We start from the raw sequence: 24,431 nt of genomic DNA, 5'->3' as shown, positions 1-24,431 counted from the left end.
GAGATTACATTGTTAAGTAATTATGTAATGTATGTTATGTATTACATGCATTTATACGGCATGACTCCGCAAGAGTGGGGAGTACGAAGATGGCGGCAGGTGACTTCAGTTTTTTTGGTCTATCAGCAATTCAGTGAATAAAAAGAGATCAGTGTTGTATTTCAGTCATCTACCCTAATAATGATGAACTGAAATCAGGCTGAGCTATGGAAACCCAATGAGTTCATTGGTTAAAAAACAAAAAGCCCTTGAACAAACTGAATCTTGTTTTAAGGTCGCTCATCTAGTAGTGATTCAATCCCACCAAAAACAAGCAACTGCCTCTAGTTGCCCATGGGATAAAAACAGGGAAAACAGAAACGACCTACAGCACCATCTCTATGACTTCATATAACAGAAATAATTAGATTTGGCAAGAGGGAAACTTTGTAAATTTTATGGGGGAAAAAAAAAAATCCCTTTACCCACATTCATTCTTTTCTTTCTTGTTTTTTGTTGTTGTTAATAAACCAAGAGAGACCAGCATTTAAGAGGAATACCGTTATTGATATTGTATAGCAATATAAAGGTATGGACTAAAAAGGATTGCTTGATGACTGCATTTCTGCTTTTACCTCAAAGTTAACAGACAAATTTCTCTTGAGAGCGATTTCATAGACGAGGCTGATCTCTGATTTGCTGGCATCAGTTCCTTCCTGGGTCTCCACTTTTTCCTCTGGATCCTGAAAATAAAAGACAAAAAAAAAAAACACACCTTGATTTTAATCCACAGAAAAATTGTCCCTCTAACAACTGGCCAATTGTTTAGATTTTTAAACCTAATTTACAAAAGACAGCATTTATATTCGGATAATTATGTAGGATCAAAAATATTTGCACATCTTAACCTATATGCAGAATATCTTTGTAGATCAACCTTAACATCCCCACTTATTGAACATGCAGTTTCCTTTTTAGCTCAAAATGTAGTGCTCCTGATTTGGATTGGATTATTTATCCTTCACAGTTGGATTGTCTTTCATTTACATCATACATACATTTTTTTGTTGAGACAAGGATTTTTTATATTTAAGTTCATTTCTTTGAAATATTTACAATATGAGTCTTGTGTATACTAGACTTCTTTGATATGTGGCTGGAAAGTCAAGACAGAAGTTCGTTTTGTGCAGCACCTGAGAACCTTTTTAAAACCAACGATCAAAAGTAAATGTTTCCTTGTTCTCCTTTTCCAAAAACTTTTGAATTTCTACTTTTAAGGTATGTTACCTGGATCAGCAATAATATCTTCTGGGATGTTCTATCTTGATCTGATGGTCTCAGCCATCTTTTATGGAGCTGTCTGTTCTATAGCTGTGGCTTATCTATAACTGAGAGAAAGCGACCGGATAAGCTGATCAGGAAGGCCAGCTCTGTGATTGGATGCCCTCTGGACTCAGTGCAGAAAGTGGAAAACAAAAGGATCCTAACTAAATTAACATTGTTGTTTGATAATGTCTACCACCCCATGCATGAAGCTGTTGCAGAACTGGAGAGCTCCTTCAGTGACAGACGGCTGCACCCTAAATGCACCAGTGAGCGTTATCACAGATCCTTCCTCCCAGCAGCTGTGTGACTATAACCATCACTGTTCCCAACAACCTCACTAAGTTGCTACATTCAAACAGATTTTTGCACCGTTTCTGTCTTGGTCACTTATATAACATGCTGCTGACATTTTTTGTACATCACACTGTACGATGTCCACAGCTGTATATTGATTAGGGCTGGGTATTTTAATAAAAGTCCTGAATCGATTCGATTTTGATTCATACAGTTCTAAATCGATTAATTTCTATTCGATCTGTTTTACAATAATGAAAGTGGTTCAACTGTGTTTAAAAATACTCATGTATTTTATTTTTTTCCTGTCATATTAAAACACAAAGTGCAAACTTGTAAATCGGACAGTTTAAACTTGAGATGTGAACAAAACGGTCTCAAAAGTGCAAACTTGTTTGTGAAAAGTGAAAAAGTGAAGCCTCACTCGAGCAAGCAGACTTGACAGCGGGGACACAGCAGACAAGTATGAGCTGCATAATCTCCACTGTACAAACCACATGTGCAGCGTTGTCTGTAAAAACTACAGGGTGTTTGCTGGTCAGCCCCCATTTGTTAATGTCTTCAGTCAACCTATTGGCTATATTTGCAGCCGTCTGGCTTGAAGTCATCTTTTGTGCATCTTTCCTGCTCATTTGAATGTGAACGCCACGTGCGTCACTATAAAACGAATCGATCTCATTTCCTAGACATCAATTTTGCAAAAATTTAAAGGAATCGATCCAAAATCGATTAAATCGATTTTTTTTTACCCAGCCCTAATATTGATTATTTATTCTCCAAGTGTACAGTATTTATATTGTAAAAACAGAGTACAGTTCAGTATTTTATTTGTTTATTTTCTTAAGTCTGTCACTTATTCTGTTAGTTTTATACACTTTTTTTTAAGGTCCACATTTGTGTGACTTTGTGTGATGACTAAAATCAGATTTCTTCTGCATGAGCAGTAACATTAACCGGTTTAAACATTTACTAGATAAATAAGGGAGCTTCCTTAGGAATTGTGAAGCATGGCAGCAGGTTACAGTAACTTCAGCTGATAACTGATAATGAAACCAAGCTTACTCTGGTGAGCTCATATCCTACAAAAGGGGGCTTTCTGCTGCCCGTAGCCCTCCGGAATGTGGCGTTATGTCTCGATCTTTATCTTTTCATGTCCACCTCTTTGTCTCATTAAGTCTGACTGGCTGCAGTCTTTTCCCTCGGGGTTCTGTTGTTTCTTCTGCTTCTTTGTGTGATGTGATGTGGACCTGGATGAATACTTTCAGATGAGATTTCTTGGATTTCACAGGAAGCTGACACTGTGCAGAGTCAGAACTCCATTCAGGGGAGATTTACCTGCATTTGCTATGACACATACAGTAGTCTGGAAACGTTTGGGGCAGTTTAGGAGGCTTAGATCATCATTTGTCATACAAAGCCACCATAGTAGTTTCTGTTTCTTTTTGAACTGTAAAAAAAATGAAATCAGGCACTGAAACGGGTAATTTAGCCAGGTATATGTAATAACTACAAGTAATGCTTTCCTGCGGATCCCTTAAACACTAATAATTAACAGTAAAATACATATTAACATAAAGCTCTAATGTTTCTTAATGTATTGTAGTTAAAATGTAGTAAAACCTTTTTATCTTTGGGAGTTTATCTAATAGTCAAAGTTACTTCTATTTTTACTTTTTAAATAGCTTTTATACACTTCAAGGTTGCATTTTCCCCTGACGCTACCGACCTTGATATGTGTGATGAATAGAGAATCCATTCTCAAGGTGGCCTTAACAAGTAGCTAGAAGAAAAGTGTCTGAAGGGGAGAGTAAAAACAAGTGCAAGGCAGAATGTGCGAGCAGATTAGAAACATCACTGAGACGGAGACAGATAGGAGCCTGGACTGGACTCCAGCACTGCTTCTGCTTATTGATGTTAGGGTCAGAGAGTCCTTCTAGCAAGAACAGAAACGCATGCAGAGCAGCAAAACAGTATCCTGAAGGAGCTAATTAAAATGAAAAGTGATGGGAGGGAAAGAGAAGAAAAGAAAAAACTTATTAACTTCAATTTCAAAGGGGGAAATGGATTCTAGACCAAAGGGTAGGAGTCAGAGGCTCCCAGTGGCTAAAACAACAATCTCTAGAAAAGCTACAGAGGAAGTTCATGGATTTTAAGCGTAAGAAAAATAATAGAAACATGGTTTTCAATGTTTGGTCCCTAGTACAAACTTGAAATGTTATTTTTCTCTAAACTTATAGGTAATTTCCCAATATGTGTACTTGTACGTTCTCATGTGCTTGTGTACTCGAAAAACGTCATCAGCCTCAATCCTCGAACTGTTCCAATTGACAAAAATACAAGACCGAGAACGGACGAAGTCCCAGGACGTTGTTCTCGGCCCTTCCTCTATAAAGAGCATGCATCAGAGCAGACTTGTCTGTTCTTGAGATTGACAGCTGTCCCAGCATGCACTGCAGCACCTGCAGCTTTCAATGGAGAGCTCACAGAGCTCAGAGCATTAAGTTAAAAGTTCTCTTTTCTGTTGCTGTTGTTCTATGAAAGTACGTTTTAAGATTATTTAAGGCGATAACATTATACCTTTAAGCTTCACTATATGGTCCATTTACTGTTTTAGTGCATAATTTAAAAAAAGTTCAGATGTTGACCTCCGAGGCTAACCTCATCCAGGGCTAATCATAGCCTGTTTGCAGCAGCCCTCTCTCGGCATAGCCATGTGTGAAGTCCCGCTGGCTCTGATGGTGATTTTTATTTTTATTTTATTTTTTATTTGGCAAAATGTTAATTTGATTTGTGTTTATCTCACTGTGTTTCTTATTATTCCCCAAGTAAAGTCAATGTTAAATTTATTTACATAGCACTTTAAAAACATCTAAAACTGCACCAAAGTGCTTTACAGGAAAGAAAACACCACCAATTAACAAAACAGAATGTAAAACACTGCTTCAATTAAAAGCTGAAGAATAAAAATAAGTTTTAAGAAGCGATTTAAAATGATCCAGGCTTTGGGCAGATTTAATGTGAAGAGGTTAATTGTTCCACAGAATTGAAGCAACAACAGAGAAGGCCCGATCTCCTTTCCTCTTAAGTCGAGTCCAAGGAACTGTCAGTAATAGTTGATTATTTGAACGTAGACTTCTCGACACAGATTGGAATAAAAAAAATATATTGTTATCTAGAGACTATTAATAACAGAAGGTAAAATGCAGCTCTGGACGAGCTGAGCTTGTGGTGATATCACGATAACGGTTCGGTTCCAATTGACCCAGATTTATGCTGCATGCTCCCGTTCTCCCCGAGTCCATACTTTCCTGTGTTCTTCTCAAGAACATACTTGGCGATGACACAAGTCTTTACTCGCGTTCTTGTGAATTGAGAAACAGCCATGGTTCCACTTTCGGCCTCATCATCCGCCATAATGCATTGATCATACCTAGCAATGAGTCTTTTAACTTGATATGGATGAATTTTTGGAATATTAAAAGGTTTTTAAGCATAAAACACCTGTCTCAGGTACATCATCTCAAGAGTTAACACATAACTCTATCTTTTGCTTTTGAGTCGTTCGGATTTGGACTTGCTGTCATTCTTTAGATACTTGTCCTTCTGCATAAGCTAGCTGTTCTTGAGCATAATCCGAAACATTATCAGTTTTTCTAGGATTAACTATGTTTATTGTAAACTAGACTAACTGGAAACACCTTATCTGAAAGTTTTAGTTAGTCCACAGAATATATTTCCACTAATCTTGGGAACCAGAAAGATATTTTGAGGCAAATGTGGTCCTTTTGAGTCAACCGTGTTTTTTGACATAAAACTTTCCAATTGAAGCAGTTTTTACCCAGTTTTGGTCTCTTTTCTATTGCAGAATTATGAACAAGGACTTAACCTAAGGTATGTAAGGCAGGTAATGATGCAGATATTGTCCTGGTCTTTTCTGTGCCTTTCTGGGGGAGCAGTCGGTGTACAGTTGGCAGGCTGGTCTATTCTGCTAAGGTTCCCTGTGGTTCCATGTTTTGTCCTTTTGTTGGGAACAACTCATACTGTTGTTGGTTAAAGTTTTAAAGCCTTAATAACTAATATGTATGCCTCCCACAACTAAGGGATGTCAATAGCTTTGTTTCTTATCCATCCTTGAATTTCTCTATACCAAAAAACAAAATATTTTCACCTACTTCATTTTGTCAGACATGTTTTTTTTAGAGGGAATTTTTAATTCTACAGGACAAGCTGCAATCAGGACTGGTGTGGTGAGTGAAATTGGAGCAACAGATGTGGTTTATACATTTACAATTTAAAAAGACTACTTAAATAGCATGATGCTAATTAGGAAATTAAAGTCAAAAGTTTAAAAATAAATCATTAGGATTTTTAAGAGCATAAATACTTTTTTAAACTGCTCTTAATCCTCTGATCATCCAACCAAAAGGTTCTCTGTCCTTGCTGACAAAGGGTATCTCCACATCACTATGCTGCCATTACTATGTTTAATCTGTGTATGTTCTATTCAAAGAGACATTGAAAAGCAACTGGTGTACTACATTTTATTGGTTTCAAAGTTTGAGGACTATACAAAATCTGACATCCTACTTTTCTTTTTCTTTAAAAAAAAAAAGAATTCCATACATCAAAGTGAGTGTGTGTTTTTTTGTGACAAAATGTGTAAATGTCTTAGCAATAACATTACTCTGCAAAAGGGTTTACAGTAAAACTCATATGTGAGACCTCTTTGTTAGAAACAAAGATACGTTCTAAAGATTTTTTCTGAGAAAATCATAGGACCTTTTCAATAAAAAGCAAACAAACAAGATACAAGCGAGACAAACTTTTAGCCTTCAGGGCATCCTAAACACACCGACACAAGCTGGAAAACACACACACTCCTGAGCCGAGACAGAACGACATGCTTATACTGTAGACACAATGACGCTCAATTTGTAAATCAAGACTCAGGAGGAGCAAACAAAGAGCTCGTTTATGATGGTCGACGCCACAAGACAGCGAGGAGAGCAAGTGAGAAGAGCCAAAGCGTTTTAAATAACCATCAACGATGCCAGGCAACAGGGATAGGGGGTAATTTGATTTCCGGTGGGAGATGCTAACAACAGTTAACAACTATGGCTATAAGTAACTTTGGAGAGCTACAGTGACATTGGTAAGAAAGTGGGTGGGGGGCAGAAAGAACAGGGGAATAGCAAATGCAACCCTGCCAGGTGCAAAGTAGACTGCAAGGTTTATGTGACACATTAGAGTAATCAGAGCTGAGGTGGATTTGGCTTCAATCTGATTAAGGGTGGATACGCACTAATCTTAGCAACTGAACAAGAACACATGAAAAATACATCTTTGTGGCTTTTTAAGATAGAAGATAAATGAACCAAGAGCACAGAACCTTTTGGCTTAAGCAAAGTTTCAGGCTATAAAACACTTCTAAGGTGATAGCAATTATAAGGGAAAAAAAGTGGAGCTTTTAATACAAAGCAAAATAGAAAGGCACTCAGAGTGCAGACCTCCACCAAGCAGCACATTTTGTCCCATATTATGACTTACACCTATACAGCAGCTAAAACTCACAAATGATCTGGATCGTCACCGAAATTTAACGGATTGTATATTGGCAGGAGAAAAAAAATGTAGTGGTAAAAATATGTCATTAAAATTCGCTTATAAGTTTTCAATTGGTCCTCGTAACAAACCAACAGCGTTCCCTTTTCTTGTGTTTTTTTTTCTTCTGAGTAAGAGGCCTTGGATCTAAATAGTCAGTGCTGCCACCCTCTGGTTTAGTGGGGAACTGCTTGTTCCACCAAATATCCCTCTCAAACATGATCTGGATCATCACAAAAAAAATCAATATTTTTTTTTTGCTGACATTCGGCATCTTTTTATTTTAAAAACAGACAAAACAACACAGATAAAAACACAACCTCCTTGGCCTGGGAAATAAAAAGACAAGGCTGGTTTTAACGGACCTACACAGGTGTAAAATCTATAGATTAGATTTTTTTTCCTCTTGTAAGATTGATAAATAACCAATGTATTAGAGCATGGATGTCAAACTGGCTCCAGAAAGGGCCGTGTGGCTGCAGGTCTTCTTTCCAACCAAGCTATAGCACACCAGACTCCAGTCATCTCATCAAGTGAGTCCAGTCTTAACATGATGACTTGATTAAATGATCTGGTTTGCTATTGCTTGTTTTGAAAGAAAACCTGCAGCCACACGGGTTTTTCTGAACCAGTTTGACACCCCTGAATTAGAGGATGCGGTAGAAAAAGCATGGGACCACTTGACTGTTTTTTTTTTTTTTAGATTTGGACAAACATGCAGGGTGTATTCACACCGGAAAGGTCCACTGATCCTCTTGTTTGGGCCGCACCAAAAACCAACTTTATGTTTTTCATAAGGTTTGGTTTGTATTCAACTATGAGTTATACTCCACTTTTTGCAAGTGGACTATATCAACATAACCCTAAGCACAAATGTGAAGTTGGTTGGTCCCACCAAGGACAATACAATTCAGTTTTTTATTTAGCCCCAATTAACAACTCATGTCAAGGCACTTTAATGAGGATGGACTTGGAAACAGAGGAAAATTACAACACAATTTCTATATGCAGCACCTCTGCTTTACATTTTTTTTTTACCAGTATCATCGACTGTGTGGAGCAGCTCATTAAATGTAGATTTTTTTTGGATGTTTTATTACTAATTTTGGGTCAGTGTGAGGGAAAGCGTCCTATAACACAAGAGAAACCCACCACATGCTGGCAGCAGCGTTGCTAAGCAACAGACAGGAGAATAGGTATGACTTTGATACTATAGGTTTGTCCTAAATCAGGGGTTGCATTATGGAAGGCTGTATTTGTACACCAGTGATGTCACAGCTGGGGAAAATGCATGTCCCAGTTCACAAATCCTTCAAAGATTTCTGCAGCAAGCAAATGTGTGGTTTTTTTCCTTCAAGATTTGAAGGATTCACCACTTTCAATGATTCATTACAGGTTGAAACCCATTGGTCAAGCTCAGGGAGCAATGGGGAATAGCAGGAATAACTATTTATTTGACACTGAAAGCATTTAAGATGTTTTAGGTGAGAATGTAGCTTTGATAATCTTAAACATCTGCTCAACATATCAACATTTCACTTAATTTAAGTGCTTCTCAATGCGTGCTATGCTCACAGCCCACTCGCTTCAGCAGCTGTCATCTGACGGAATTCTTTCCGCTAATTCATGTTAAATCTACTGCTCGGTCTACCTTTCATATTTATTATAACATTTATAATTAATTTACATTTAATGGTAATGTTGATGTTTGGCTTATGCAACTGTTTTTTTTTATTTTCTTTTCAGCTAATATTTGAAATCAGAAATTAAACTGCTGCAAATCAGGATAAATTCATATAACTGATGTCTTGTGCCATGGTTGTAAGTGACTATGGTATAAGCAGGATAATAAAGTCCATTAGGCAGGATAATAATGTTGGCAAAGTCCAATCGGATTTGGGCTCCATTGGGTTCACAGATTGCCTCACTCATTCCTGGTTGCTAGGTGACAGAGGTTATGCTGAGTTGGGGGTGGGAGTAGTTGAAGAAGGCGAGACTTGTACAACTTCACTGCTTTTCTTTTCTGGCCTGAGTCTGTTTGGCTTTTGGAGGACCCAGTCTATGTAGACCGGATCCCAGGAAGGATGTAGCCTCTAAATTCGGACTTATGTTCACTACTACCCTGGCTTACCAAGTCCAGAGCAACTTATGCTTTCTGTATTGACGTCAGACTGAGGCTAGTCTGTATTTAGGCCAGACTTCAAGTGAACTGCACCATAGTCTGTTCTCCAAAAGTGTGTTGCGGCCCAGATGTTTGGTCTTGACCAGAGTTCGCTGGATCAACACCTGCATAAAAAGGTCTGGACCAAGAAGGGGGAAACCTCCTCTGGTCCATTTAAAGTTGACACAATGCGTCAGATCGGAAAGCCCCCTGATATGATTCTGGTTCTTGTCTAAAAGATAATTAGAAAGTGTAACCTTGACAAAATGCAGAACCTTTTAACTAGACTCTGTGAACATTGGTGCCTTTTAATTTGCACACAAACGTCAAACAACCGCAGTTTTTGTGATAAAGCCCAGTTTAAGAACCATAGATGCAATTTAAGATGAAATTCAAGTTATCTAAAGAACAATCAGGTAACAGGCATTCATTTTTGAATGACTGTTTTCCTTCAATGAAACAAAGACTTAGGTTTGAAACGATAACAATGAGTTGGTTTAAAATAATCCAACATGCCAAATCTGAAAACTATTGCATTTATTATGCATTCTAAGACTTATTGTTCTGAAAAGATGAACCGTTTTATATAATTTTCATCTTGTAATAGTGGTCCTGTGTTTTCTTATAGCAAACTTCAAATTTGACCCTTCTAATACATAATCACAGTAAATAATAATTAATCGTTCCAATACATACATACAGTCACATAGTTTCCTATTTGTGCTGTCAATCTCTACAATCTCTGGAATTAGCATGGACTTTTTCACCGATTCACTGAAGAGCATTTGCACTGCAATGTCTGGGTTTGTTTGCAATTCTTCTAAAATCTTTCCAATTTTGGAGGATGTGATATATAGAGTAGTAGCAGCTGGATTTCTAAGCATAATAAAAATTACTTCGACAGGAGATTGTGTTTACCTGTGGTGGCCGTTCAGGGATGGGTTCATTGCGCAGTGCTTGTAGGGCTTTCATGGCAGCGCTGTGTCTTGCTGCTTGGCGAGTGCGTCCATCCCCAATGAACTCACGACTCCCCACAGAGAGCTGCACATAGAAGATCTTGGGAACAGGATAATGGTACCTAAAATACACAGAAAACAGATAAAATTAGGTCTAAACTTATGTTTTTTAACCTTAAATTTAATACGATGTATGTGTGCGACGCAAAACAGGGGGAAAAAGAACAACATAGCTATCAATTCAGCGAGTTTACACCATTTCCAATTTAAAGGCCCACAACTTCATCAGGGTCAATTACTACACAATGGTCTGTTGGCCAGCTATCTGAGTAATGTCCTGCTATTGAATCTCAGCTCATGGATGCAAAACAAAGCACAGGGACATATATCCTGTAGTCTTTCTTCTTGCCCCGAACATAGATTATCTGCTCTTTCACTGGGCCTTGACAAAGTGGGGCTGAACTGTCACCAGGCAGATTTAAAGGTCTGTGTGCGAGATACCCCTCCCCGCCGGGTCAGTAGGAGAAGAGCTGAGAATGTCTGCCCAAGTGGGGAAAAGGAAAGAAAAATAGTGGGAAAACTAATAAGTGAGGAAACCAAAGATTTTAATATCCCTTTGCCCTGTCTGCTTTAATCACTACAAAGATACACTTATATTCACAAGCAAATACAGACACTCCGTATGTGGTCGACATAAGCTGGGATTTATGTAAATATGTCACGATCAGCGTCTAGTTCCCAGACTGTTTTGTGTATTTTCATGTTTGGCAGTGGTCTTCTATACACAGAAGGAACATCTTAAGATAGAGAATATTTCCCCCCAAACAAGTGTGAACATAAACAGCTGTCCTTTGTATCATTTTGTGGAACAGCCTCCACTGTATTATCCTGCTTGGTTTTAAAATATCCAAAAATTGCATTAAATGATAACGCTAGAAATCTGTGCGGCCTTTTTCATGACAAATTACGCACATGCTTCTCATTAGATAAAGAGACATTAGCTTAGGATAATCATACCACAAAAATCCCTTCTTGATATGTACAAAAACACTTTTAAAGAAGGACATAAATCTTTTTTAATAACTGAGATTTATAGCTGCTATCCATCCGATCCTAACTGGCAACCCTTCTGAACCATCATCAACACAGCAATGAAAATCCCTCCCTTATAGAAGGCTTTTATTTATCCACTTGATTGCTTATCGAGCTAAAACAAACTGACTAATAAAATGCATTGGGACCAGATGGATCTTGAGGTCAGATTTCTCCAGTGGATTTCACAGTGCAAGGTCAAATAAAACAGACATTGTAACTGAATGAAAATGTAATTATCATTTGATACTGTAGGTTCTGGTAAGGCGTTTAATATAAACCCACATGTTCGCCTTGCAAGGCAGAGAGATGCTTGCAAGATTTGCAGGCACCAATAAAACAAAACAATGTTTTGGAAAATTACAATTTTCATCTGTGACTTGAGCAGGCCACTTTAAACCAGTCAGTCAATTTGGTGTCATAATTAGTAGCAGCTTCTACTCAAAAAACAAAGCTTCATGTCACCTTAGGTAATGTATCAGAAGCCAGGTGTGCAGGACCCCGATAAATGCAACACTTTCAACTCAATGATGGAGCATCAGATGGACCTAGTGAGGGTTAACGCTACTCTATCTTGAGTTTTACTTAATTTGAAACAAAATCTTACACATAAATAGATTGGGTTCTGCTGTCAAGTTACCAAATTCAACTCTCAATACAAGGTAATACTTTTATCAATTTAAAAAAGGAATGATCATAATAGATATCTATCATCACATTTGCCACTTGTTTATAGTGATACTAACCCTGAGAGGGGCTAAACAAGCAGTAAATAGGAATAATTCCTACTTCAGCGCTGGTTCTTATTGTATTCCTCACAGGGAGATTTCCAAACCATGGTGGGGACAGCTGGGGTTATACCAAGTTCCTGCCAGCACCCTGTGTTTTATTTGGCTTACTATTAGCGATGCACCGATTCAATACCTGGATCTGGTACCGGCTCCGATATTGACTAATTAGCTGGATCGGATAAAGGACATTCAATTCAGTGCACTTTAGATGGAACTGTTATTTCTCTCTTGCTGCTGCTTATTGATTAAAAAATAATTAAATTACATTTATAACTGTTTTAATTCGTTAACTTTTATGGCAAGGTTTTTGTCAAGGCTAAAGCCTTCTCTCACAAGGTAAGATACATGGTTCATTCATTCAACAGTTGAATTGGTAGCGATTTCAGTGATACGCTAAGCCCAGGTATTGATATCGAATTGGAAAAAAAAGTGAGTCGGTGCATCTCTATTAATTATTGACAGATTTTAGTTTTGATTTGTTTACCAGAGTATCGGACGTTTATTAAAATGCCAAACATACTGAACAATTACTTGCCAAATAAAGGCTGTTTATCTATTTTATGGGTCTATATTATGAATATTTAAAGAGACTGTTGGCCTAATGATAGATGACAAGTGTTTGCAATATGGAAAGGCTCTAAATTACTTGGTTCAAATCACACAGACTGCCACTCCCTTAGTCCAAGAAAGCTCCCCTGGCAATGTGCAGTAACTGCCCACTCTTTCAAAAGAGAGGGAGAGGGGGGTTAAATGTAGAGGACAAATCAATAATAAAGATGATTAGTATTATTATTATTATTATTATGAAAGCTGGTTAATAGAGACATAAACTACACTAGATGGGACTTTCTAGGAGTTCGTGACCTGAGTTTATTTTGAGGAAATCAAAATAAAACAAATCTTATTCTTCTCACCTCAAGAATAATTTTCACATGATATGTAGCAATCCTTAATCGTCTACAGTTCTTTTTTTTTTCCATTTAAGACCTATTCAACCAGCTACAACAAAAAAAAATAAAATATCTGAAAAATACTCCAGAAATCCAGAAGGTCCTTCTCTAGGCCACAGCCCTCCTCTCACGCGCCTGCTCTTAACTCATGGCCACAGGAGTCTTCCCTGGGTGGGGGCCTGCCTAAGCCTTGCACGTCAAGCGTGGCCCCAGGTTCTCAGAGGACATGCCAAGTGCAACACTAGTTAAGGCCAACTGCTCTGAGCCGAGATGGGAGCAGCTGGGGCTGCGGCGTGAGTACAGGTGCAGAGGGGAAGAGAACAGAAAGATGGAGAAGGACACGAAGGAGAAAAGGGAAAGAAAAGAATGAGAGGGAGAGAGAGAGTGAGGTCTGTGGGAGATCCGACTCCACAACGTGGGAAAGTAGTGGCTTACACACAAGCAAGTAAGCCAAGAGTGCAGGCCAGCACACATGCACACATCAAAATCACGTAGAAAACACAGGAAAAATCCTCATTAGTGACCAAGTCTGCAAGATCATCATTATTTTTGTTAGAGTTCTTACAACGCGGATGAAATTAGATCAGGACACATGCTGAGCTCTAAGCAAAAGGAAAAATGATAATATAGACAAGAGAACAGCATCTGTTTTATGTGAGTCAAAGAACAGAAGAACCGATACCAGAACTCAATCAAATGATAAATCATTAGCATTTAGATGTGAGTCTTCCAGAAAGCTTGCCTTTCATGTAAGGCCTGGTAGCGAAGGTTACCATTTCATTTTAATCATTCAAAGGGCCATGTGTGAACACACAAAGAAACAGAAACATTCAAAGATCACGCTGCCTTTAAGGCCCACACACAGTCCTACTGGGAAATACAAGGTTTGTTATTGCAATCACTGCTATGAATGACATTTCAGCTGGAAAACATTTACTTCAGTGGCATGAAAAAGAAAACAGCCTTCCCCTCAAAATGACTGTGCAGAAAAGAGTAAAGATGAATCATCCATTATTAAATGTTACAGCTCTTCTCAAACCAAACTACTTAGTTGTAATTTGTTATTCTTGGCAGTTTTAATTTTTTGTGGTATTTGGTAGTATTTAGATACAATTCTGTCAAAAGACAAAGCAATTCTCCCAGCATTTTGACTGACTGCATGTTGTCGATGACTTGACCACATACACTAGCTTCTTTGACAAAACTCTTGTAGGTAAGCTTTTATTTTCCACTCATCGTAGGCCAACATTGGTCGACTGGAATAGACGAGCCAACTGCATAGGTTGAGGATTTGATATAGTAATGTTTACACTGGCCAGTAGCAAAATTCACAATTATAAATGAGACCACAAATTAGTTTCCAATGAGGTTGTTAAGAATATTAGACGTATACAATTGGAAGATTGGCAATTAGAAAGTGGCATCATTGCACAGAATTTTTCCGACATAATTTCAAAAAAAAAAAAATAATAATGAGATGACACAAAGAGGAATAGGGTTTCTGATGTTCAAAACCGCAACTATGTACAGCATCACTTTCCACGAGTGTCTTCATGGGTTTATGACAGAAAAGCAAAAAACAAATTGCTGCAAAGTACACAAAGGGAAAGAAATTAGGTTGTGCAGTGAAATGGAAAATTTAAATTCAACATATAGTAAAATCTTTTTTTTTTAAACATAATTATTTGTGCAATATTTTTACTATTGTTTACAATAAAAGTGGGAAAAAAAGACCATGTTGGTCCCTATAGGTTCCTCTGTCTGAATGGAGTCATACAGTTGAGTACATCACAATTATGCGAGAACAACCACAGCTAACGTTAGGATAATGTTTTAACAATAGCCAACTTTGACAATTTTCAAATACTTCTTTTGTTTATTAAACAAAAAAAATGTATAAATCAAAGTTTAACTTAAACAGGATTAAAAAAATTTTGACAAAAACATATGAACTGATATATCAACAAGTCGAATCACAACAGAGAGAAAAGAAGCTAACTTTAGTGTGACGTATTTACCCATTACTCCTTTAACAAGTTATACAGCAGGAGAAAGAGGTGTTTATTGTTAAGATTTAACAGCTTCTTCTTAGAAAATAAATGTGTTTTATATGAACTAAAAAGAGAAAATGTAAGCAACTTTGGTAAGGCAGAAAAGCCTTGCAGCAAGAAGGTTCCGGGTTCGATTCCCAGCCCGGGGTCTTTCTGCATGAAGTTTGCATGTTCTCCCTGAGCATGCGTGGGTTCTCTCCGGGTCCTCTGGCTTCCTCCCACAGTCCAAAAACATGGTTAGGTTAATTGGCTTCTCTAACAAAAATTCTCCTGTGTGCGTGAATGGTTGTTAGTCTCTGTGTTGCCCTGCGATGGACTGGCGACCTGTCCAGGTGCACCCCGCCTCTCGCCCATTGACTGCTGGAGATAGGCACCAGCAACTCTTGCGACCCCACTTGGGATAAGCGTGTAAGAAAATGGATGGGATTTTGAATACAGATGTGCAATGCTGATAAAATAAGCAAACTAAAACAAAACCTTATACCGGACTTTCCTTTCACTGTTTCGTTGCTCTTAAAATTAGTTTTTAATCACATGAATAGATATTTTATTCTGTAGAAAGAAGTTCAAAGCATATTTACAGCTCTTTAAGCAAAACAAGTATGATATATTACACATACATTAGTTTTTTTTTTTTTTAGAGTATCAAGAATAAATTCCTATACACATTTTTTTGTATAACTTATGTGTTGAGATTATCACATGAAAACAGCATGAATTAAAACAAAAACCAGCTTTTGCAACTTTTACATTTTTATGCATTTTGACCTTCATGTCACACTATTGCTGTAGTTCAAATCTTGTACTATTTGGTATTCGTTTGGTAAATGTTAATGTCATCTAACACTTAGTTTGATCCTTTCACAATCTAACTATTCTCTTTCAGCACTTTAACTCAATGATCGGCAACAAAAATACACTTTACATTTGCAAAAGGGCTGGACGATTAATTGCATTTGCAATATAATCCCTTTTTAACAAAACATTTTTTTCAAATCTCGGATGCACTCAATTTTAGTCACATTGCAATTTAATGAGAGTAAGACATTACATTTCTCACTCCAACCCTTTAGTTGGCAGTAATACACTTAAAGTAGGTTTGCCACCACATGGAAAAGAAGAGTGCGTTTTTGCTAGCATGAAGATCCATGCATGCAAATAGAAGTAAGCACCTTTTTACTAGGGCTGAACAATTCATCGCATTTTCAATATAATCGCGATTGAAAAAAATGCAATTTCCAAATCGCGGACGTCTGCAATTTTTGGCTATGTAACAATTAGTGAATCAGACGCGTTCTTTAGGTCTCAGTAAAATGTTTCAAGTGGATTTGCCTCCACATGGAAGGGAAGACAGTTGCATGTGAGATAATCTAATTTTATTACTTGTTTTAGAGTTTATATATTCATACATAGCACTAAGTACCAGTTAATCAGTTTAATACATAGCCTGGTTTGTTAGTTGCCCTTTGGACTTCATGTTCAACAAGGACTGATGTCCAAATCAGTTAAAAGCTGTTCTCTTGAATAATATTCTGATTAATAAAAACATTAAAAGTTCTTGATTTAAATAGTCCTTGTTTACAATTGTCTTTATTTAGGGGCCATTTTTGTTGCTTGTGGTTATGTAGAGAAAAGTCAAAATTAAATTGCAATTTTGGTTGAAATATATCGTAGGCAGAACGCGATCATTAATTAGGACACAGCGTGTCTTTTAGCACCTAATCTGCACAGCGATGAAACAGATTGATTTGTTGTTTGGATATGTTTAAAAAAAGACACGATCATTTAAACTGGGGGAAAAAATTGCATTAAATCGCAATATAAAGAAAAAAAATTGCAATTAGATTATTTTCCAAAATCGTTCAGCCCTACTTTTTACACAGAGGTTGCAGTAGAGTCCTGTAATGACGTACTCTGGTCAAGCAAACTTTTAAGGAACTAAAACCCCAAATGTGAAACATCTTCATGCTTGTGGTTGGTGCAAAGAAAATTCAAAATAAAAATCGGAATTGCAGCATTGGCTGACAGTAAACGCAATTTTAATTTTTGTCAAAATCGTTTAGCCTTTGGTTTGCAAAAGTTAAAAGAAAAAAAAAAGTCAGACTTTCGTTTTATTGAGTTAAGAAAACTAGGTTGGTATTCAAGTTGATGCCACTAGTTATTAACATCAGTTTAAAAACACTTCCTTACAAACACACATTGTAAAGAGTTTAAAGGGTAGGTTTTCTCAACACCTGAATCAGATATAAAGATGGCAGCCTCTTTGTTCTGTTGCCTGAATTGAGATTTCTGCTCTTTCTGTGAATTGTATCTGTATTTGGCATCCACACCGTGAAACAACAGAGCCCACCTGCATTGCCTCAACACTTCAGGTTGGTGGTCGTGGGTGTCAGACTGTGAGGAATGTTTTCCTGGCAAATCCTGGGCCCCATGAATCTAATCAATCAGAACGCCACAGCCTTAAAGGCAACTTTCACCAGACATGCACATTCCTTAATTGACATTTTCTTTTTCCACAATCGTGCAGAATGTCACCAACGCCAATTATTTACTTTAAAGAGGTATTCGTTACCAAGCGCCTACATATTTAAAATAGGTAAAATATTTCTTTAAAAAAGCAGTGATATAAATTTGGAGTAATGTGTAATTGACTTGGATTTCAATGAACTGGGAGTTGTTTTTGTAAACATAATATAAACGTGAATCAACTGAAAAAGTAAGAAATGAGGGAACCACACACAGACAAACAGCAGCACATGTATGGAAATGTAGAGGCCATTTTATGACCCAGCATCTGTAGGCTTGGCCACCAAAACATCTACTGGACGCACATAAAAAAAAATGAATACCGCACACTAGGACATAAAGCTTTGTAGAGGGGATGGGACTGCGTTGGGGAGGTAAGGGGCCACCGAGATCTGCAGGAAAAAAAATAATATACACAAAAACTTGGAAAGCCTTACTCCTCCACCAGCTGCACTTTCCTTCAATCTCCTGCCAGAACTTTACTTGTTTTCTCTTCCTCCCAACTTCCATACTTCATTCCCTTTATCCATCATGGATGGCTCCCTTTTTCTTCAGCCTCACGCGATCGCTCATGTAGAAAATACATGCCGTAGTCAAGTAAACACATGGCTCAGAACATCAAATGTGTTGATGGGGGAGTGGAGGAGATTGCATTTGGATCCTGTATGTATTTTAAAACAGCTAGACCACAAGAGAACATGACGAAATGTTGAGATCATTTAGGAGAATAAAATTAAACTAAATAAACAAACAAATCTAGATATTATCGTTCAAACCTGATCAATGCTATATCTTTACTTAAATGACAATAAAAAGTAAAGGTGCACCAATCTTTCAAGTAATTTTTTGGCTCTGACGGGTGATAGGCAGGTCAAATCTTGGCACCTGATTTAGTTGGAAACTGCCACTACTTTAACTCTGCAAATCCACTACCTACCACGATCTTTGATGTACTTTGAGTTTATCAAAAGGCAGATTAAGGTTTCGAACGTGAAAGTATTAGTTATACAAAGATAGATGTATTACTTTTTTTCAGCTGGACTCACTAAAATGTATTTTAAATAATATGTAGTTTTCCTGCAATGTGTTTCAGTCCTCATAGGACTTTCTGTATCTAATTAAACTAAAATTGATATGTCACAACTCAAAGAACACCTGAAACTGGTATCAGAACAAAATGAGTTTGAAATGTGTCATTCAAAATCAATCCATCCATCCAGCCAGCCAGCCAGCCATCCATCCATCCATCCTCTACAAGCTTGTACATCAGAGATATAGGAGGCTGGTGCTTCTCTACAGCAGTCTTTGGTAAAAGAAGGGGGTACACCCTGTTACCAGTCCATTGCAAGGCATCACAGAGATAAAACCATGCAACGCACACACACACACACACACACACACTGACTTATACCTAAAGGCAATTTAGAGACACCAATAAACCATACAGTCAAGCATGCATGACCACCAGAAAGACACTGGGCTGAGTTTGAAACTCTTATTTTTGCAAGGCAGCAGTGGTTTAAACTGGGCTACTGTGCATCTCTCTTCAAAAACCAGTTCTGTAGAACTGTAGAATGAATAAAATTTGCTTCCGTGTTTAGAATTTAACGGGACACCTTAACATCTTGGCCTCTAAAATCAACACACTTGTGTCTGTAAATCGTAAAAATTAGTAAAATATCCAGTCAGTGGCAATTCTGTGGGCAAATGGCTTGTGGTGGCAGAGGTCAGAGGAAAGTGGCCAGACTGGTTGGAGCTGACAGAAAGGCAACAGTAACTCAAATAACCACTCTTTATGGCTATTATTACCTGGTCTGGTTAGTCTCCTGGTCTGCCAAAATTTGGCATCAAAAACATGAGACCATGGAGCCATCCTACCTTGTATCAAAGGTTCATGCTGGTGATGGTGGTGTTATGGTACTCGGGGTATTTTCTTGGCACACTTTATACCGATTGGGTATCGTGTCAATGCAACAGGCTCCCTGAGTATTGTTGCTGACCATGTCCATCCCTTTGTGACCAGGGTGTACCCATCTTCAGATGGCTATATCTAGCCAAAAAACGTGCCATGTCATTAGGTACGAAACATCTCAGACTGATTTCTTGAACGTGACAATGAGTTTTTTGTACAAATAGGCCTCCACATCACCAGATTTCAATTCAATAGAGCACCTTTGGGATGTGGTGGAACGCGAGATTTGCATAATCTGAGTGAAGCCATCATGCCAAAGCGGACCAAACTCCTTGAGGAATGTTTCCAGTACTCTGTTGACCCTAATCCAACCCAACCTTCAGATCTAAGATGTGCACTAAATAAAATATTCGGAGCTAAAAAAAAAAGCCTGCTATGTAGGTCAGTTGTTTTTGTGCTACAATTGTTTATAGGACACAATGTTACAAAATGCCACATAGAGCAGTGATTTTGCCATTGCTATTGTTGTAACAGTGGTCATTGTGGCCATATATGAACATTAGGGAATATCAGTGTCTGCAACCAGGAAACTGGAATATCATCACAACGGAAATTATGTCACTCTGATTTCCAAGGTCATTAGAGCTTAGTATCACTCTTCAACACAATGAATGTATGTATAAATATTCACAGAAAGCCAGAGACGTGTTTAAGATCTGTTTTGTTCCAATTTTTTTCCAATCAAAATGGGAGTTAGACAAAAAAAAAAAAGTCTGAAAGCAAAACATTTAATACAAAAACATAGCAGATCACATTGTTATTGGAAACAGAGTAAGAACAATAAGATATACATTTCAGTAATTAAGGGATAGGCTTATCAAATGTGTTAACCTGCTGCTACTTCTTGATTTGATTAAACAAAGCAAACATTCTGAGAGGGCACAGGGTCACAGTCCTTCTGTGTAAGTGGCTGTTTCAATTACAGCCTCTACTGACAACCAATGCTATTTCCGAAATCTAGCAGGTTGAATAAATCATTTCTTTCTGTCCAATTGGGGGTGTTCATCATTGATAGTTTTCCTAATTGCAGTTCACATTTCTCACAGGAGATAAAGGTTTATGCATTAACACATAACAAGCAAAAACCCTGGACAGGTCTGCTTAAAATGCGGTTGTTAAACCTGGCATGCTTCCTGTATTACTGTAAAATAACAAATACTAAATAAAAAGAGGAAAGGAAAATATCTGGAAATTAATAAAATTTTACTGGCAATAAATAGACATGCTGTAATATTAGTGCTTTGTTCCTTTACTATTTGAATTAAATAATGCATTTTGTAGATAATCCAGACCTTTTTAGCAATACCCATGTGTAAGAACCAGAATTGCCAGCCGGTGCACAGCAATTTTCCCCAAGTCAATTCAAGTGACAAAGCAAAACAGATTCTTAACCCTGGTGCTCTTTAGGTGCCGACTGCTGAGTGTAGGCAAAATAAAGGGAAAAGGTGGAACAGCCTCAGATTTAAAAAACAAAAAAAACTTCAGTCCACATTAACTTTATTACATTTTCAGGCTCATTGGGATGGAAAGACCAGTCATTTCCAATCCAACAAAGAATTAAATCTTGTGCTACATTTCTCTGAATTGCTCTTAAGTTACGCCTCTGTGGGAGATACGGCATATTTCTAAAGAGCAAGTTTCGAAAGGATTATACCCAAGAGCACGACGTTTCAAGAAATGACGAATCGGCCAAGTTTAAAAGTATGCATGCCACTTTTTTTTAAGTCCTACAGCATCACAACCATAAGATTCACAGCTTTGTATTGGTATTTCTTAATAGACTAACACAAAGGTCTGCATGACTGTATAGTGGAAAAAAGGACACATGGCTCCAAAATGTTTTTGGTACAACAGATTATCTGAAAAGTATGCCTAAGATTTGTATCCAACTTCCTACATCATGAAGTGGCCAAAACTTGGTTTAATTGGATGTTTTGCATGTGCTTGGTTTTCTGCCAAATGTACTGTTTTCAATGCAAGGAAAAAAACAAATCAGTTCAGCTTAATTCTAATCAGATCACCTTCTACATTTTCTAAGTTCTCTACACGGTATGTGTAAAACAGCAAAAGGTAATTTTTTACACCATTTTTAATTGATAGCTTTGCTCTTACCACTCTTCCATTAAAGCTGATTTGGGAAGTAAACTGCTGTGTAAAGAGTTTTCTACATGAGCTGTAGCTCCTCTAAAGTTACCATAGGCCTGTTGAGGTTTTAATAAAACAAACTGTATTGCGTAAAGCCAAATTTGAGCACAGCTACTTTGGTTCCTTATTCAATAAATACCTTAGCTATATAGCTATACCTCTTTAAGTGAAAAACCACACCATCACCTTAGTAGAGGTTACTTCAAGAAAAAAAAAAGTAAGGACTCAAACAAACAAAAAGAAGTACAACATAGTTTGATAAGATTAATTATAATTCTGCTTTTTTTTTTTTTTTTTTTTTAGCTAAATATATGCTTAAAACTTACTGTGTTAACTGTCACACTCTTTCATACAATTTGCCTCAGGAAAAACAATCAGTCTGTTGTGAATTTTTAGTTTTAAAAATCTGGGGGCTCTGATCTCTGAACTCACAAAGAGACGCAGAATAGAAGCAGAGAGACAAGAGCTTTCGACATTTTCAGACTGGTAAGTTTGGATCAAAGCTTGTTATGTTGTTTCACACTGTGCCTCTACCAGACTAAGTAGGATAACCAGCTGAGCGTATCAAAAAAAAAAAAAAAACAGAAGCAAAGGAGACCATGTATTCCACAGCTAATTACCGTAATAACTTAACGAAGAAGCCCGTAAATATTTGAGAAGTAAATGCAGAGTGGATGCAGGGCTAAATATTATCTCTTAATAAATATGTCACTGGAGCAGAGGAGGAGCCCTGTGAGGGAAAGGTAAGGTTGACTAGCCCCTGAAATGACAAGTTTTCTATTTAAGTGACAGATTTTGGATCCTTAACCGCAGTTAAATATCTCTGAATTCTTCAATGTGTGAAAACTCAACTGTCAAGATAAAAAGCAAATCCAGCTTCTGAGAACGACAGCAGGTCACTAATCCTCAGATCAGTTATTACGCCAGTATTCATCAATTCCACTGATCTTAGATTTTTTTTTTTGTTTTTTTGAGACAGCAAACCATCAGAACAGCATCTAATGTGGCCCTGTACAGCTTTCCCCCTTCTCATGGTCCATTTTTCATGTACTTCGAGTCTGTATCTCTCACAGTACGGCATCCAAATCAGGGATGTAAACAAACTCTGTTGCAGAGGGCAATGGCTCATGCAGCCCACAATCCATTGAAAGATCATCATTTTCGATGTTAAAAGAGTGGGGAAAAAATAAGTGCTCACGCGATATTTATATCTCAGGGATACGGAAAGCAATATAAATAATACAATTGAACTTTATTAATCTCACACTGGAGAAATTCATCTCTTCATTTGACCCATCGCCTTTGGGAGCAGTGGGCTGCCATTGTGCAACACCTGGGGAGCAGTGTGGGGTTAAGGGTCTTGCTCAGGGACCCAGAGTGCAGTCTGTGGGGACAGGATTGAACCTTCTCAGAGCACAAGCGCACTGCTCTATTCACTAGGTCAACACTCCCCAATAAGCTCATGGATGACTAATTAGAAATTACTAGAAAACAAATTTGACATAACAAAAGGCTTTAGTTACATATATTCAATCAAAAATGTAGGCTAATAAGTGCAATAGTACTTTTATAATAAATGTCTCTTATTTTTTTTTTTTTTTACAGAACGGATTAAATCTATTCAGACCATGGATTGGTTTCATGATATCTTTTCTAATTTTTTTTTTTATTTTCTTTTTTTTTTTTTTTCCATTTTCTGTGCTTCTGAATTCACAACTAATTTAAAGTGGTCTTATTTTTACCAACATATCTTAACATTTTGGAGCCATCAAACCGTTCACATCATCTTTAATTCCATAGATCAGCTTTAATTTGGCGTACAAGTATGAAAGAAAGTTTTCTAAGTATTAAAAAAAACGTTTTCGTGATTAAGTTAACCCTGACTCTGAAAGGCGGGACTCCATGAAGTGCTCATGTTCATCAAAAACATCAAAAAGGATAATCTAAGGAGGACATAAAGGGATACAAAATCTTGAAACTTCACTCAAAAGACACAAGATGAAAGCAGGGAGCTGATTTCTGCATCTCATAGTCTGCTGACCACAAATCAAGTGAGCATTTGTTTACGTTGGAGCCATAACCCCATCCACCCTTCTTTAATAAAACACGGCTTTAAGACAATTAGGACATGTCATCCTTTCTATCGGTATGTCACCCATGACGATTTATATTCTCTAACAGTAAAATAAGTATATGTTGCCAGCGACACAGACGTTCACCGATGTAAAATGAAAAAAAGAAAAAAAAAAAAGGTCATGCAATAAAAAGTTATTCCTTTGAAGTCTCTGTCTGTTTGGCTTTGGCTGCTCCTTTTTATCTGGAGGCATCTGTGATGATTGGATGGAAAAGAAAAAGCATATCTGAGGAATTTCAGAGTGAACCAAAGAGTTCACTCTGAACGTTGTGTCCTGATAAAGTCCTTAAGAAATCTAAAGCCTAAAGTAACAAGAAGCAATAAAAAAAAAAAAAAAATAACCCAGTAGGTGAGAGAGGGAGATGAGTTGAAACAATAAAAAAGAAGAATAAAGATGCCAGTTTGTGCTAAGAGGACCTCAGAGGACATAATGTTTGTGCAGAAAGAGTTGAG

The 24,431-nt window shown here is 37.4% G+C and overlaps 1 protein-coding gene across 1 annotated transcript in view; it reads right to left on the bottom strand.

Annotated features, from left to right (window-relative positions):
* Positions 1–24,431, bottom strand: part of stau2 (staufen double-stranded RNA binding protein 2) — a 116,499-nt gene that overhangs the window by 80,153 nt on the left and 11,915 nt on the right. The window contains exons 6-7 of the mRNA XM_015395039.1: positions 10,280–10,439; positions 615–722 (exon numbers count right to left, since the gene is read on the bottom strand). Of these exons, the coding sequence (XP_015250525.1) occupies positions 615–722; positions 10,280–10,439 (268 nt within the window). The remainder of the gene's footprint in view (positions 1–614; positions 723–10,279; positions 10,440–24,431) is intronic.

Source organism: Cyprinodon variegatus, unplaced genomic scaffold (assembly GCF_000732505.1).
Source record: "Cyprinodon variegatus isolate N-32 unplaced genomic scaffold, C_variegatus-1.0 Scaffold721, whole genome shotgun sequence".
Lineage (NCBI taxonomy): Eukaryota > Metazoa > Chordata > Actinopteri > Cyprinodontiformes > Cyprinodontidae > Cyprinodon > Cyprinodon variegatus.
This window is presented reverse-complemented; position numbering and strand designations above follow the sequence as displayed.